The sequence below is a fragment of the Fusarium oxysporum genome, chromosome III (genome assembly GCF_013085055.1).
Source record: "Fusarium oxysporum Fo47 chromosome III, complete sequence".
NCBI lineage: Eukaryota > Fungi > Ascomycota > Sordariomycetes > Hypocreales > Nectriaceae > Fusarium > Fusarium oxysporum.
The window spans coordinates 732807-746713 of record NC_072842.1 but is presented as its reverse complement, the minus strand read 5'-3'; the positions used below and the strand labels follow the sequence as shown (position 1 = coordinate 746713).

At 48.0% G+C, this 13907-nt stretch overlaps 6 protein-coding genes across 6 annotated transcripts; 3 read left to right on the top strand and 3 right to left on the bottom strand.

The window, feature by feature from the left end:
• Positions 1-1067: 1067 nt before the first annotated feature.
• Positions 1068-1409, top strand: FOBCDRAFT_316567 (uncharacterized protein; the record flags this gene model as incomplete). Its single annotated transcript, XM_054703700.2, has 1 exon — positions 1068-1409. The coding sequence occupies one exon, from the start codon at positions 1068-1070 to the stop codon at positions 1407-1409; it is 342 nt and encodes a 113-aa protein (XP_054559675.2).
• FOBCDRAFT_316566 (fido domain-containing protein) lies at positions 1373-2075 on the top strand (the record flags this gene model as incomplete). Its single annotated transcript, XM_059611988.1, has 1 exon — positions 1373-2075. Exon 1 carries the CDS (start codon positions 1521-1523, stop codon positions 2073-2075), a length of 555 nt encoding a protein of 184 aa, XP_059466908.1. The 5' UTR covers positions 1373-1520.
• A 458-nt stretch (positions 2076-2533) lies between these two features.
• FOBCDRAFT_178177 (catalase) lies at positions 2534-5182 on the bottom strand. The gene is made up of 3 exons (XM_031175419.3): positions 4916-5182; positions 4602-4842; positions 2534-4359 (listed from the first exon to the last, which is right to left on the bottom strand). Exons 1-3 carry the CDS (start codon positions 5132-5134, stop codon positions 2603-2605), a joined length of 2217 nt encoding a protein of 738 aa, XP_031046552.2. The 5' UTR covers positions 5135-5182; the 3' UTR covers positions 2534-2602.
• A 948-nt stretch (positions 5183-6130) lies between these two features.
• On the top strand, positions 6131-8908 carry FOBCDRAFT_248606 (XFP N-terminal domain-containing protein; the record flags this gene model as incomplete). Its single annotated transcript, XM_059610860.1, has 7 exons — positions 6131-6293; positions 6341-6415; positions 6461-6698; positions 6747-6899; positions 6943-7768; positions 7815-8742; positions 8789-8908. The coding sequence occupies 7 exons, from the start codon at positions 6131-6133 to the stop codon at positions 8821-8823; spliced, it is 2418 nt and encodes an 805-aa protein (XP_059464376.1). The 3' UTR covers positions 8824-8908.
• Positions 8909-9499: 591 nt separating this feature from the next.
• On the bottom strand, positions 9500-10304 carry FOBCDRAFT_198157 (uncharacterized protein; the record flags this gene model as incomplete). Its single annotated transcript, XM_031175417.2, has 3 exons — positions 9500-9752; positions 9915-10221; positions 10268-10304. 3 exons carry the CDS (start codon positions 10302-10304, stop codon positions 9500-9502), a joined length of 597 nt encoding a protein of 198 aa, XP_031046550.2.
• A 577-nt stretch (positions 10305-10881) lies between these two features.
• FOBCDRAFT_237690 (uncharacterized protein) lies at positions 10882-12231 on the bottom strand (the record flags this gene model as incomplete). Its single annotated transcript, XM_031175416.2, has 1 exon — positions 10882-12231. One exon carries the CDS (start codon positions 12229-12231, stop codon positions 10882-10884), a length of 1350 nt encoding a protein of 449 aa, XP_031046549.2.
• Positions 12232-13907: the final 1676 nt, after the last annotated feature.

Here is a 13907-nt window from a genome sequence, read left to right as displayed (position 1 = left end):
GGATGAGGGTCTTGAAGAAGGTCGCACGCGGGATGCCTGTGATGTTCTATTGGGCATCTCCGAGATCACTCCCGAGGTTCATGTTACTTCCGTTTTATTGGAGTTGTACAGGCATCAGTTCGGAAGCAAACAGTTTTGATGGTGCCGGCAGTCGCGACCCGATATGAGCCACAACTCGATGGTGTAGGCAGACCACGGCGATGTCTGTGCACTGCATAAAAGCATGCTGCATCCATATGCTATCATATTGAAGCCGTTATATTCTGCAAAAGTATTGTTTGATATGATCTCATTGAGTACTTTTTCAGAATTACAACGATGTATGAGGAAGCAGTCGCGGAGAGCGACAGAGTCAATGTACTTGCACATATACATCGGTCCCAAGGTCATTCAAACCCGCTGAGAAAATGTCAACAAACACTAAATCAATAACCACCTCTAAATAAACATCTCAAGGAAGCAAAGTGTTATTGATAAAGCCCAGAATACAGATACTTCAGCCTCATATCCAGTCCAGTGCCTACCCTTTCAGGACACAAGCCAATTAGCGATATGCAAAATACAGTTACAAGCGTCACACCAAGAGCCATATCGTGCTTGAATGCCCTCTGAAAATTTAAGGTACTAGTTACATTTCGTTGAAGACCGACTGAATGTAAGTGATGATGTTAAGGCAACGAGCGATCAGTTAGACAGAAACTTCATTGGCAACTAGCTGCTCGTGATTATAAAATTATCCTAACTTTGGGGTCTGATACCATAAGCCTAATCTAAATTCATGTAAGCTTTAGGCTCCTTTAGTCTAGGTTCATCAATCTACTGAAGAGTGCATTGGGTAAAAGCTTTCTTGAGCTGCGTATGGTCAGATTCCCTTTACATAAAGGCAAATCGAAACTCTGTGAATGAGATATGACTCACAGAGGCACTACAGATTGATCCAGCATTTACAGCCTTGCTTCATAATATGTCAGTTGAACAACGACAAAGACCTCAGCTTCCCTTTTAATTTGGCTTTATCTTCATTTACCATCATTTTTTCGCACATCTCGACGACTTTCCAGACAACCATGGAATTTAACAATCTCACGCTCAAGCATGACTGTCCAAATAACCATACGTCTATTGCTTTTGATGATGTATACCGTACCTACAAAGACGATCAAAACCCCGAAGCCCTCTTCGGAAAGGCGTTACGCTACCTTTCTTCCTTGAGAGTGAATCACGCATCGGCGCAACAGGAGATCATCCGCGGCGAGATCATGGAGTCACTTTTCCACACAATCTACGGCAGCAATCGTATCGAACAAGCAGGTCTAGGTTGGGATGTCACACGGTATCTCTGTTATAAGACCCTACATGAGCCCGACTCCATACTCGAAGTCAATGAGGATGATTCAGCCTTCGATTAGAAGGTTAGTGACCTATATGCTGCGGATCCCACTTTACGAGGAAAGTCAAAAAGTTATATTGTTCGCGGCCGTCGCGAAGTTATCCAGCACGTGAGAGCCTTCAATTACATAATGGACAGATTCTGGGTTCATGGGGACGACCTAATGGAGGATGTCATTAAGAAAACGCATGAGATTCTTTGCAAAGGGGTTCCAATCATCGATCCGGGTGCCGAATATCCGGACGTCCCTTACGAAAAATACGCAGGACAATATCGAGATGTTCCTGTCGGCGCCGGAAATACGATGTTCGTGATGCCGCAATACGTGCCTGCAAAAATGGCCGAGATGTGCGCGAATCTCAAAAAGCATATCGGCGAAAATGAGTCTTTGGATCCGTTTTCACTCGCTGCCAAATACTCACTTCGGTTTGTTGAGATCCATCCCTTTCAGGATGGCAACGGACGAATGTGTCGTATCATCCTTAACGCGATCCTATTTCGGTATGTCGGCATCTTCATCCCAATTGGGGTGACTGAGGAAGAAGTAAATGAATATATAAACATCAAGAAGAGAGCGTCAAGGGATATGGAAGGCCATGGAGAGTATGCTACGTTTGTTTTGAAGAAGAGTGTGAGAAGCATACAGAAGTTGAAACAGAAGGTCAACGGGAAGAAAGCAGCATAAATAGTACAGTCCGTGAGTAAGAACTACGATGAGTTCTAGTTAACTTACAAGATGAGATGAGATAAAATGAGACATGAGATAAGAGATAAGAAGCAAACACCCGGGTCTCAGTACTACTCCCATCACGTCCAATCTCATAATAACTCATCGAATTTTATCAGAACTCACCATAAACTCATCATAATATTATATAATGTATGCCTAAACTCATAAAAGCTTAGGGCCTTCACGGCCCAGGTCAAAGGAACCTTAGGAATATATCCATTAGGATACCAGCCGTCGAGGCTCACTGTAAAACCATCTAGATTCATTTTTTCGGGCCCCGGAAGAATTAATACTCGGAAAAAGAAGTTCAGCATATCGTGAGCTTGAAAGAATTATTCGCTGATGATAATGATTAACGTAACACATCCAAGCATCATAAATTCGGGTTTGTCACAACACCAAGTGAGAGTTTATGTGATTAATGTATTGACTTGAAGATTCAAATTGGCTCGTTACATAAGTTGGTATCTTTCAATAAATCATTAGTACGCCACCATAGTGCTCAATCCATCCAGCTCTCGCTGCCAGTTACGGTGCTGGCTGATGTTGTACACGAACTTCTCTAGGAAGCCCTTGGCATCGGAAGCAACGGTGACAATCTCCTTGAGGCTGTCAGGTGAAGCATTCTTCAGAGTAACGACGCCATAGCTGTCGACGACGCCGCTGCCGTCTGTCTCAGAGAGTGAGACCTCGGGAAGCTGGATGGCCTTGTTGATCAGATCAACGGCCTCGCCAGTACCACCAATCGCCTTCAGGTGACCGAAAGCCTCGCGGATGTAGTGAAGAGCTCGGCCATTCTTGGAAAGGGTCTGGATAGACTTCTGGCCGCCAGGAACGAAGATAGCGTCGAACATGGTGCTTCGCTGGCCCTCGAGGTGGTGGTCGGGGACGATGCCCTTGGATGAAGAGGAGTCTTCGTTAGCGGAGAAGATAGCGGAGCGTCGGGGCCCAATGACGAAGGGAAGGGCGCTCTGGGCCTTGATTGCGCCGTACATGGCATTGAAGGCAATGGGGTCGTAGCCATCAGCGATGATGATGGCGATACGGCGAGACTTGATGGTTGGAGTCTTGGGAAGGAAGTCAAGCTGGCTCAGGTTCTTAGCCTTCTTTCCGGGGTTAGGCTTGGCATCGATAGGCTTCTTGCCGCCGACCATCTCTGCAATAGTGTTGGCGAGCTCCCCATCAACTACACCAAGACGTTCAGTCAGGCGTTCGTAGACAATAGCTTCATCGCAGTGGTCCAACTCGAAGGAGAAGGCGGCCTGAACGTGAGCCTTCTCGATCTCAGAAAGAGAGTTGTAGAAGAGCTGAGCCTGAGAGAAGTGATCCTTGAACTTCTTGCTAAGAGCGCGCTGCTTGATACCGGCAATCTTTTGCTGGTAGTCAACGTAGGCACCCTCCTGGATAGTTGCAGCGGGCTGGTGGCCATATCGGTTAGGCCAGTAATTGACCTTGCCCTTGGAGATAGTGTGTCGCATGGCACCATCTCGGTTGAAGTTCATTACTGGGCAAACGGGCTTGTTTATGGGTAGCTCTTCCCAGTTAATACCCAATCGGCTGAGCTGGGTATCCTGGTAAGAGAAGTTTCGGCCCTGAAGCAAGGGATCGTCCGATGGACCAACGCCAGGCACAAGATGGCTGGTGCAGAAAGCGACCTGCTCGGTCTCGGTGAAATACTCATCGACGACTCGGTTGAGCTCGAGTTCTCCAATATAGCGGACAGGAATCTGGTCTTCCGGCCAGACCTTAGTAGCGTCGAGAATATCGAAGTCGAAATCGTGCTCTTGGGATTCCTCCAACACCTGGATGCCGAACTTCCATTTCGGGTACGCGCCGTTTTCGATGGCCTCCTGAAGATCCTTGCGGTGGAAGTCAGGGTCCTGACCAGCAAGCTTAAGAGCTTCATCCCAAACTAGAGAGTGGACTCCGAGCTCAGGTGTGAAGTGGAACTTGACGAATCGGCGCTCGCCCTTGTCGTTAATGAGAGTATAGGTGTTGACGCCGAAACCTTGCATCATGCGGTAGGATCGAGGAATTGCGCGGTCAGACATGGCCCACATATACATGTGAGTCGCCTCTGAGTGTCCCCAGACGAAATCCCAGAAGTTATTGTGCGCGGACTGTGCTTGGGGAACTTCGTTGTGCGGCTCAGGCTTTCCTGCATGGACCATATCCGGAAACTTCATGGCATCTTGAATAAAGAAAACAGGTATGTTGTTCCCTACTATGTCGAAATTTCCTGCCCTTTGTTAGCTTTGCGTTCATTGAATTAATCTGATGATGCAGTTTCATGGTGTTGTTGTGTTGTTGTGCTCGTAGGCCTTCAAGACCATAAACAAAAGGTTTCGGGCGACGGAAGAAGGTACGAAGGGGCAATTGAGAGAGGGTATCTAAGAGTCCCCAGGGAAGAAAAGTAAAAGGAAAAAAAGGATGTTCTGTTGCACAAATGCATGGGATTTGGTGTGGAGGGGATTCACAAACCTTCTTGTGTGTAGAATTTCACCGCAAACCCACGGACATCGCGAACGGTATCAGCGGAGCCGCGGCTTCCCAAAACAGTTGAGAATCGAACAAATACGGGAGTCTCTCTTGATGTGTCGGTAAACACGCCGGCTTTGGTGACATCTTCCGCAGATTCGAATAGCTTGAATGTGCCGTGGGCACCAGCACCGCGGGCGTGGACAACGCGCTCAGGAATACGCTCGTGGTCGAAGCGATGAATCTTGATACACCATCAGTATCCAAATTCTCCAAAGTCGAACAAATCTGAACGATCCATATATGGAGTAGCATACCTTCTCACGTCCAAAAGCGTCCTCAAGAAGACTGGCTCCGGTCTGATCCTCGCTGTTCACGCGCAGCCAGTGATCGGTGTTATTCTGCTTCACTCCATAATCGGAGGTAATTCGAGTGTTCTCGCTGGGCTCAACGATGTTGGCCTTGAGCTGATCGATCTTGTCGTTTCCGTGTCCCATGACTGCGTGTTTGATAGCTCCGGTAACTTGCTCGGTCATATCGAATCTTGGCCTTTATTCCTGCGTAAACAAAGAATAATTCGCTGAAGAATAAATTTGAAGGATTACGGGTTTCGAGATCTTTTGTAATGTTTCGAGATCACAGTACCCATAAGCTGTCCGACTTCAGAGCACGTTAGCTTTACGTCACACATGCGTTTATCGATTGAGCTTTCCCCGCGGGCTGGATAAATTGGTAGCTACGATGGGACGACTTGTTGAGAAAAGTCGTCATGTTTCGTCAGGAACAAACATGATTGACCTATGAGAAGCTCAGAATTTCTAACGAGGAAATATGGAATGCACTTTCTGATGCGATCGTGATCTGTGTTTGGGAAGGAGGTGCTTTTACTGTTACACCAGGAAAGAAAGCTCCGGTTTTTGTATCCCCCACTTTCCGTATCTGTCTGGCACTTGCCTGACCTGCCGATGAAACAACTCAACAAATGGCCGAGGTTGGTTTGTAATGGAGAATTGATGTGGAATCTTGAGGCTCGATGACCGCTACAATTCTGGATTTAGCAGGGATTGATGGCTTTCTATGGATCTTCGAGAAGGCGGGTTATATTGATCTTCAGCAAACTATCAACAAGCAAGACAATCCCATATAGCCGGATCGATTTTCAATATTTCCGTGTATGCAAGCCAAAAAGCCTCATTTATGAATTTAAAGTTTAGAATTTCTTCAACATTTATCTCCTTCCAATATCCGTCATATCCGTTACTGATATGTTGCTTCACAAAGATCCAAGTTGTTACGTGGGGCAGTTGTCAAAGCGACGTCAACCTACGTCATCGATATAGCATCATTCCCTGCTTGAAACCGCGTCACTATCAAACAGTTTGAGTGAAATCAATGTAGTAAAAAACTGCCGATTCTTCAATCGATGCAATCTCATGGTGCCTTATGTGACCGACATTTCTCTTCCCTTTCTTGGTTTCGTGAATCTCCGTTCAGCTTACCATCAACTCCAGATTTGATATCAGAAACTCGAGATGCCCAGTGAAGTGATCGATCGCCCTAATCCGGCTCCGCTGGACAGTCATCTTCCAGATGTAGCTCTGGAATTGGCACTCAAGGCGCCCAAGAAGCAGCTGGACAAGAAGATCGCCCAATCGCTCAATGATTTCCAGCATGCGGCATGCTACATTGCAGGGTGTAAGTGAGGTCAATTAGTGCGGCGCATGTGGCTAACGCTAAGACAGCCATGATCTTCCTGAAAGACAACGTCTTACTTGAGAGGGACTTGAAGTCAGAAGATATCAAGCCACGATTATTGGGTATGTGAACATCGCTCACTTTGGTGCCTAGCTAATGCTTCAAAGGCCACTGGGGGACATGTCCGGGCATCATCTTAGTCTGGTCGCATCTCAACCTTCTCATCCGCAACCATGATCTGGAAATGATCTTTGTGATCGGGCCCGGTCACGGTGCTCCTGCTGCTTTGGCCTCACTATGGCTCGAGGGATCTCTCGAGAGATTCTTCCCTCAGAAGTATGGCGTTAGCAAGGATGGCTTGCGAAACCTCATTACCGGGTTTTCGGTTCCTGGAGGCTTCCCTAGGTGAGATAAGTGTTAAACGTCGAGATAAAACCAAGCTAACCAGTTCAGTCACATCAACTCCGAAACTCCGGGATCTATCCACGAGGGTGGTGAGCTAGGCTACTCCCTAGCTGTTTCATTTGGTGCCGTCATGGATAACCCAGACCTGATTGTCACTTGTCTTGTTGGAGATGGTGAAGCCGAGAGTGGTCCCACCGCAGCGTAAGTTGGTTGCATCTTTCCATGGCATTTACTAACTGTTTAGTGCTTGGCACTCCATCAAGTACATTGATCCCGCCGAGTCTGGAGCCGTTATTCCCATTCTGCATGTGAATGGCTTCAAGATCAGCGAGAGGACGATTTATGGTTGCATGGACAACAAGGAACTCTCCAGTTTGTTCGCCGGGTATGGATACCAGCCAACGATCGTGGAGACGCTCGAAGAGATCGACAGCGAACTCTCGGGTGCTTTAGAGTGGGCTGTCAACGAGATCAAGAAGATCCAAGAGGCAGCTCGAGATAGGAAGCCCATTGTCAAGCCACGCTGGCCCATGATTGTCCTTCGAACACCCAAGGGGTGGACAGGTCCCAAGAAGGTTGACGGCGAGTTCATTGAAGGCTCTTTCCACTCTCATCAGATCCCTGTTCCCAACGCCAGCAAGGATGAGGAGCACCTCAAGATTCTTCAAGACTGGCTCAAGACCTATGATACGGCCCACTTGCTCAAGGACGGAAAGCCTGCTGACAGTATCTTGGAGATCATTCCTCAAAAGGATGAAAAGCGACTTGGACAGCTCAAGAAGACATACGACCCTTATCAGCAATTGGAGGTTCCTAACTGGAAGACTTTTGCAGTGGAGAAGGCTTCGCAAAACAGCTGCATGAAGCAAACTGGCGATTTCCTGAACCAGGTCATTAAGGAAAACCCCAAGAGCTTCCGTATCTTCTCTCCTGATGAACTGGAGAGCAACAAGCTCAGTGCAGTCTTTGAGAACACAGGCCGAAACTTCCAGTGGGATGAGTTCTCTCGCGCCCAGGGCGGCAGAGTTATTGAGATCCTCTCCGAGCATTGCTGCCAAGGATGGATGCAGGCAAGTATTCCGGGCTGAAGTCGGCGGTTATGCTAACAGCTACCAGGGCTACACACTCACTGGTCGAACGGCACTCTTTCCCAGTTATGAGTCTTTCCTCGGCATCATCCATACCATGATGGTGCAGTACTCCAAGTTCAACAAGATCGCGCGCGAGACCAATTGGCGGGGCGATCTCAGTTCAATTAACTATATCGAAACTAGCACTTGGGCCCGTCAAGAGCACAACGGCTTCTCTCATCAGAACCCATCCTTCATCGGCTCTGTTCTCAACCTGAAGGCTGAGGCGGCACGCGTTTATCTTCCTCCCGATGCCAACTGCTTCCTTAGCACCATCCACCACTGCTTGGGATCTAAGAACTACGTCAACCTTATGATTGGCTCGAAGCAGCCTACTGGTGTCTTCTTGTCTCCCGAGGAGGCTGCTGAACATTGCCGAAAGGGCGCAAGCATCTGGGAGTTTGCCTCAATTGACAGTGGCAAGGAGCCCGATGTTGTGATCGCTGGTATTGGTGTTGAGGTTACCTTCGAGGTTGTTAAGGCTGCTGAGATCCTTCGCGCCTGGATCCCTGAGCTTCGAGTCCGAGTCGTCAACGTCACGGATCTCATGGTTCTGGCCGCCGAATCCCGTCACCCACACGCACTCAGCCGAGCTGACTTCCTCGACATGTTCACGGAGGACAAGGCCGTATGCTTCAACTACCACGGATATGCTGCCGAGCTTCAAGGTCTTCTCTTTGGACGCCCAGGTCTGCACCGCATGACAGTGGAGGGATACAAGGAGGAGGGTAGCACCACTACACCGTTCGACATGATGCTCCTCAACTGGGTCAGCCGATTTGACGTCGCAAAACGTGCGCTCAAGGGCGCTGCCGAGTCAAACGACAAGATTAAGTCCAAGCTTGACGAGACACTCAAGAAGATTGACGACAGAGTTGCGGAGGTCAAAAAGTACATTCAGGACGAGGGCAAGGGTAAGTAAACTCCATGCACCAATAATGCAGCGCTAACAAGTGACAGATCCTGAGGACCTGTATGATATGCCCAAGTTTTAGAGGTTTAAAGGGGATTTAATGGTGTAATTAAACTGTCTAAGAGTAATTTGACGACATGAGCGAATGAGACTACGGTTTTGCATGATCCAAGCTTTGCCCGATATTTCGTGATTGCTGCAACGCAAGACCACTAAGGCCACGGCTTGAGAGAAATGTGGTATTAACAACAAGTGAACAATATATCAACAAAATCCTTCGTCATTTTGAGTCTTTACACGCCGGCAGGATATGGTCTGTCTCGAAGAAGTCGAACTCATATCCCCAACTTTTGACTCGACGGTCATGGCTGGCATTGACAAGGGTGCGAGCCAGGGTCAACGTGGTCTAGACTCCAAAGCTTAGCCAATCAAAACGCTCAAATTGACGCCTCAAGCACGATTCAGGCAATTCTGGATCTCGGCCGGAGATAACATGGGCACGACGAAAACGCAGTTGCTCAGACATCATGGAAGCAATATACTTCCATTGCACCATAAGCCTTGTCTCATTTTTAGGCTTCTCAATAGGAACTCTGAGTCACGGAATCTCTTATTCAATGTGCACAACAAATTGGATTTGGGTGCGGTCTTACCCTCTGTTTATGCCATACTCTTTCAAGTCCTCTCTCTCCCATAACCCATGATAGCCAAGGTTAAGTATACATAATACAGCAAGTCCTAGCATGATATGGAGCCCATCACATTGCAAAGTACAACTTTGGCTCCTCATACAAATCTTTCGACTCCTTTTCCTCCTTCTCCTTCTCCTTCTCACCACCCGAATCGGCGGTCCTCCCCTTTTTAGCTGGGTAGTTAAACAAAGGGTTTCGCTCGTCTGTGTCCGTTCCTTCAGATCTTGACTGTCGCTCCTGCTCGAGTTTGGAAAAGTATTCATTATAACGATGTTGACGAATCGCCTCGCGGTTTTCCGTTCCGCCGTTTTCCAATAGCCTACAAAAAGAATTGTCAATGGCGTTTATTTAATGGCACGCCAAGTAGCAACTAGACTTGGCGAAGAAATATCGCAGATGAGGGGGCAAGGAAGCATCCGTACGAAATACCTCAAGCGATAGTTCATAGTGGTTAGAAATCCAGAGGCAGTATATCTCTTACATAGTATTCTGATACTCCTTCCAGTCCTTCTCGACGTTTTGCCTTTCTAGCAAGACTTGCCATGCCTCCTGCAACTGGTCTGCAATGCTTTCATCGGTTCCCTTCAGCTGTGTGAGAATTTTGACAGCCATTGTGGCATGGTAGACTCCCGCTTCGGGGAACCTAGCCATTTTCATGTGCAAGTGTGCGGCATGGTAAAGATTCAGGCCTTCCTCCTCGACCAGCTCATTGGCCAACCTCAATGCTTCGAGAGTATGGCCATCTCTTTCGAGACTGAGGTAGTGATTGAACATATCATGCAACTCCACTGACTTCTGTTAATCCCCAGACTTCTCCCGAAAACAGATACGCACCTTGGCGGGTTGTTGGCATAGGAACTGGGGAACTCATGGTTGATACGAAAATGGGGATATGGTTTAGTTGAGTAGAGCTGTGGTTATTGTGATGAAACAAGAATGGAAGATTATGATGGAGAAGAAGATATTCCTAGAGCGAATTGTCGGTAAAGACGAAAGACATGAAAGTGCCTTCCTTCACTCTTTGGATGTGTCAAGTGCCAGGCAAGAAGCAGCTGACGATGGGAAACCGAGTACATACTCGTCTAGGGGAGGAGCTAAGCATGGCACCTCAGCATGATGACAGTAGCTTTCTCGGAAAGTTCGCGTGTTTTGGTCAAAAGTTTAGCGCTCATGAGATATTCCTATAGGGAAGTAGTTACGATAGTTTGTCGTAATCCTCACGGAACATGGGGCAATGTAATGAGCTACCCTACAATGGATGTAATATATTACTGCGTGTTAACCGAACCCTGCGCAACCAAGGTTATGAAAGACAAAAGTAGGTACATAGGAAATGACTTCCATTTGGAGAAGCAATAAGGTAACGAAGGAAGAACAAGAAGTTTGTGTGTGTCGTATACGTTGCTTGTTTCCTTTTGCATAGCTCTCCACCCCGAATGTGCGACCTTTCAAGGACACCAACGCTCCACAACAACTCGCCGAACACGTTCCAACACGTCAAAATCGAGACCCTCTTGACGAAAAGCGACAATAATCATGTCAAAATCTCGTTCAAGAGCGTCGACAGTCCATTCGGCTTCATCAAGTCGTGGAATCTGAGGAACTGCGTTTTGCGACACGAGAGGATCAGCCCAAGCGACATCGACCTTGCTTGTTTCGACCAAACGCCTCGCCAATTCGAGACCAGGGGAGTTGACAAGATGTGACTGCCCACGCTTGAAGCCAATACCAACCACAAGAACGCGTGGTCGCAGACCGTTCCTGTCAACGCTGCAGAGGCGCGTCACAGCGCGTTGTGCGATTTCGGAAGGACGATCCCGCATCTTCTCAGATGCTGCCCGCAGAAGAGGAAATCTGCTGTTAGAAAGCAAATACCATGGATTGACTGGAATGCAATGACCACCAACACCAAGGCCTGGTGAGAACGGGAGGTAGCCAAATGGCTTAGTGGCAGCTGCGCGACAAACTTCATATGGATCGATGCCATGAGCACCACAAGCATCCGCCATCTCGTTGGCGTAGGCGATGCAAACCATGCGCTGACAATTCTCGTACAGCTTCATCATCTCGGCAACTTCTGGCTTCGACACTGGCACAACGTGATCGAAACTCTTCGAGTAGAGCCTCATGATAGCATCAAGCGACCCCGGGACCACGTCGTCAAGTCCAGACACGATCTTCGGTATGGAGTGAGCTGGTGGCTCGGTGCGGCCGGGATCAACACGTTCAGGAGACATGCCTACAAGGAACCCACGCTCTTTTGCGAGAGGGCCAAGAAGAGCGCGTGTCATTCCCACTGCCACCGAACTCTCCACGACGACCACAGCGCCTTGGCGACCGTAGAGCTTGACCACGCCCAGAGCACTCCGGAGGTATGATGAATCGATTGTTTTCTGATCAATCAGAAGAGTCGGTACTGAGATGAGAAAGTGGGTGACTTCAGTAAGATCTGAAGGCTTGCACGTGAACTTGGCACGACTGCCGACAGGTTGCTTCTGAGTCAACTGTTGAGTTCGAGCTTCTGATACATCGTATCCAAGTACGTCGTGGTTTTTTGAGAAAACATCAACTAGATGCTCGCCAACATAGCCGACCCCTATGACAGCAACGAGCGGCTCAGCAGTTGCATCAATTGGCTTTGACACCACGTTGAAGACATCTTCTGCATCTGAAATTTCACTTGGAGGAGTGATGTCGTAGTATTCTCGACTGGAAATGTTCCACGACTTGGTTTCTGGCTCATGACTAACAAAAGGAAGCCCCTGAACAAGGAGGCTCTCGGCAAGAATTTGAGCCATGATAGTAACGATCGACAATTAACGAGTGAATGAGGTGAAGTGATAAAAGATGCAGAGAAATCATTGGGGTTCGACGGGAGCATATGTATCATCAATGATCGACTATCGGCTCGTATCGAGCCATCCATCTACACTTCTGGCTTCACAATGCGACCGATGAATCGAGAACTTTTCCTTTCCGTTCCAAATTCAACGGCTATACCGTGCGGCGTCAGGCCTCAGTAACCGGAACTTTCTTACACGATACTCCGAGCCTCAAGTGGAAACTTGGCCTACGACAGGAATTGCCCCTGAATAGCTTGCCGCACGAATGCATCTGGCCACGCAAGATCTTTGCACCAACCAAGATGTGATTGTGAAGTCACATAGACTGAAACTAGCAACCGCCACTCCGCAATCCCAACTCGAGGAAACTTGCGAGGGCCAATACAGCCTCACCGATGCCTTGGTTAATCCCCTGTATCCTATGCAGGAGTCGACTAGCCTGGAAGCACTGCATCTATTTCAGCTGACGTGCCTGAATTAACATCCTAGCTCAGTCAAACTGTTGTACAGGATGACGAGGGTATGTCGAGGTTGAAGATCAGTCAATTCTTACTCTATTTCGCGAATACATTTCCAAGGAAGGATATGTCAGCGTACTGGGCCGCGCTTGACCTATTGGACATTTTATTGGCTCAATGACTGATACGCATTCTTGCTAGCTTGACTACAGGATCACTAAAAATCTTGCGTTGAGAACATGATTGAGAAACCAGGGGATGAAGCCTCAACTCAAGTTTGCGGGCTGTTGAGTATCGTTTCCGATGCCAAGACGGCTTCAGAAATATCCATGAGATTATTAAAGCGTTTGACGGGACAGCCTCAATCGTTTGAGGACGACTGCATATGAGATGCTGGCAGTCTATTCACTGTGACACGGTGAAGACAATATTAGGAACAGATCTTCAGTGTGGGGCCAGAAACTCCTCATCAACCCGACAGCGGAAAATGGAACAGCCTTGAACCTGGCAAGGCTATCTTGCGTGGGATGTTGACATGGCTTGCTGAAGTCAAGCTGAATGATGTTACACAAGCTGACGGAACACGTCAGTTCCTCCCCGACGGGCATTAAGCTCACTGTCCCTGTTTCGTGTCCCGGTGGCGGTTCATATTTTTATCACGACAAGGATGCGAACAGACAAGCGTCTTCGAATCGGTAGCCAACCTTCTGAACTATTCTAGACCTTGTGTCACGATACACGAGAGACAGTGAAATGGGACGAATACGAGCATATGCGCCAAGAAAAACTCGGATAATCCGACTGGAAGACGCTGCAAAAGCAAGGATAGCTGCAGGTGACCCGCGTTTTTGGGTGTCTCTGGGGACAGTTTCCTCCATGGCCTTGAGGCTGATAGAATTGATCCTGGATACTGTCAGTTCTTGTCGGCGAATCATCACATTCGAGAGCCAACTCATCAACATCCGTGTCGATGAGAATATTGAAAACCTGAAGACACAATCAAGTCCTCCTGCTTGGTATGGCATCAATGGGTTAATATCTGCAAGTCGAATACTCTTTACATTTTCAAATCAGAGCACCATCGACATGCCCGAAAAGAAAACAATAAGTCAGAGACAGTGGCCTCACCTGGTGATGGCTGGCTTGTTGTTGGGGATGGCTTATATTGATCTC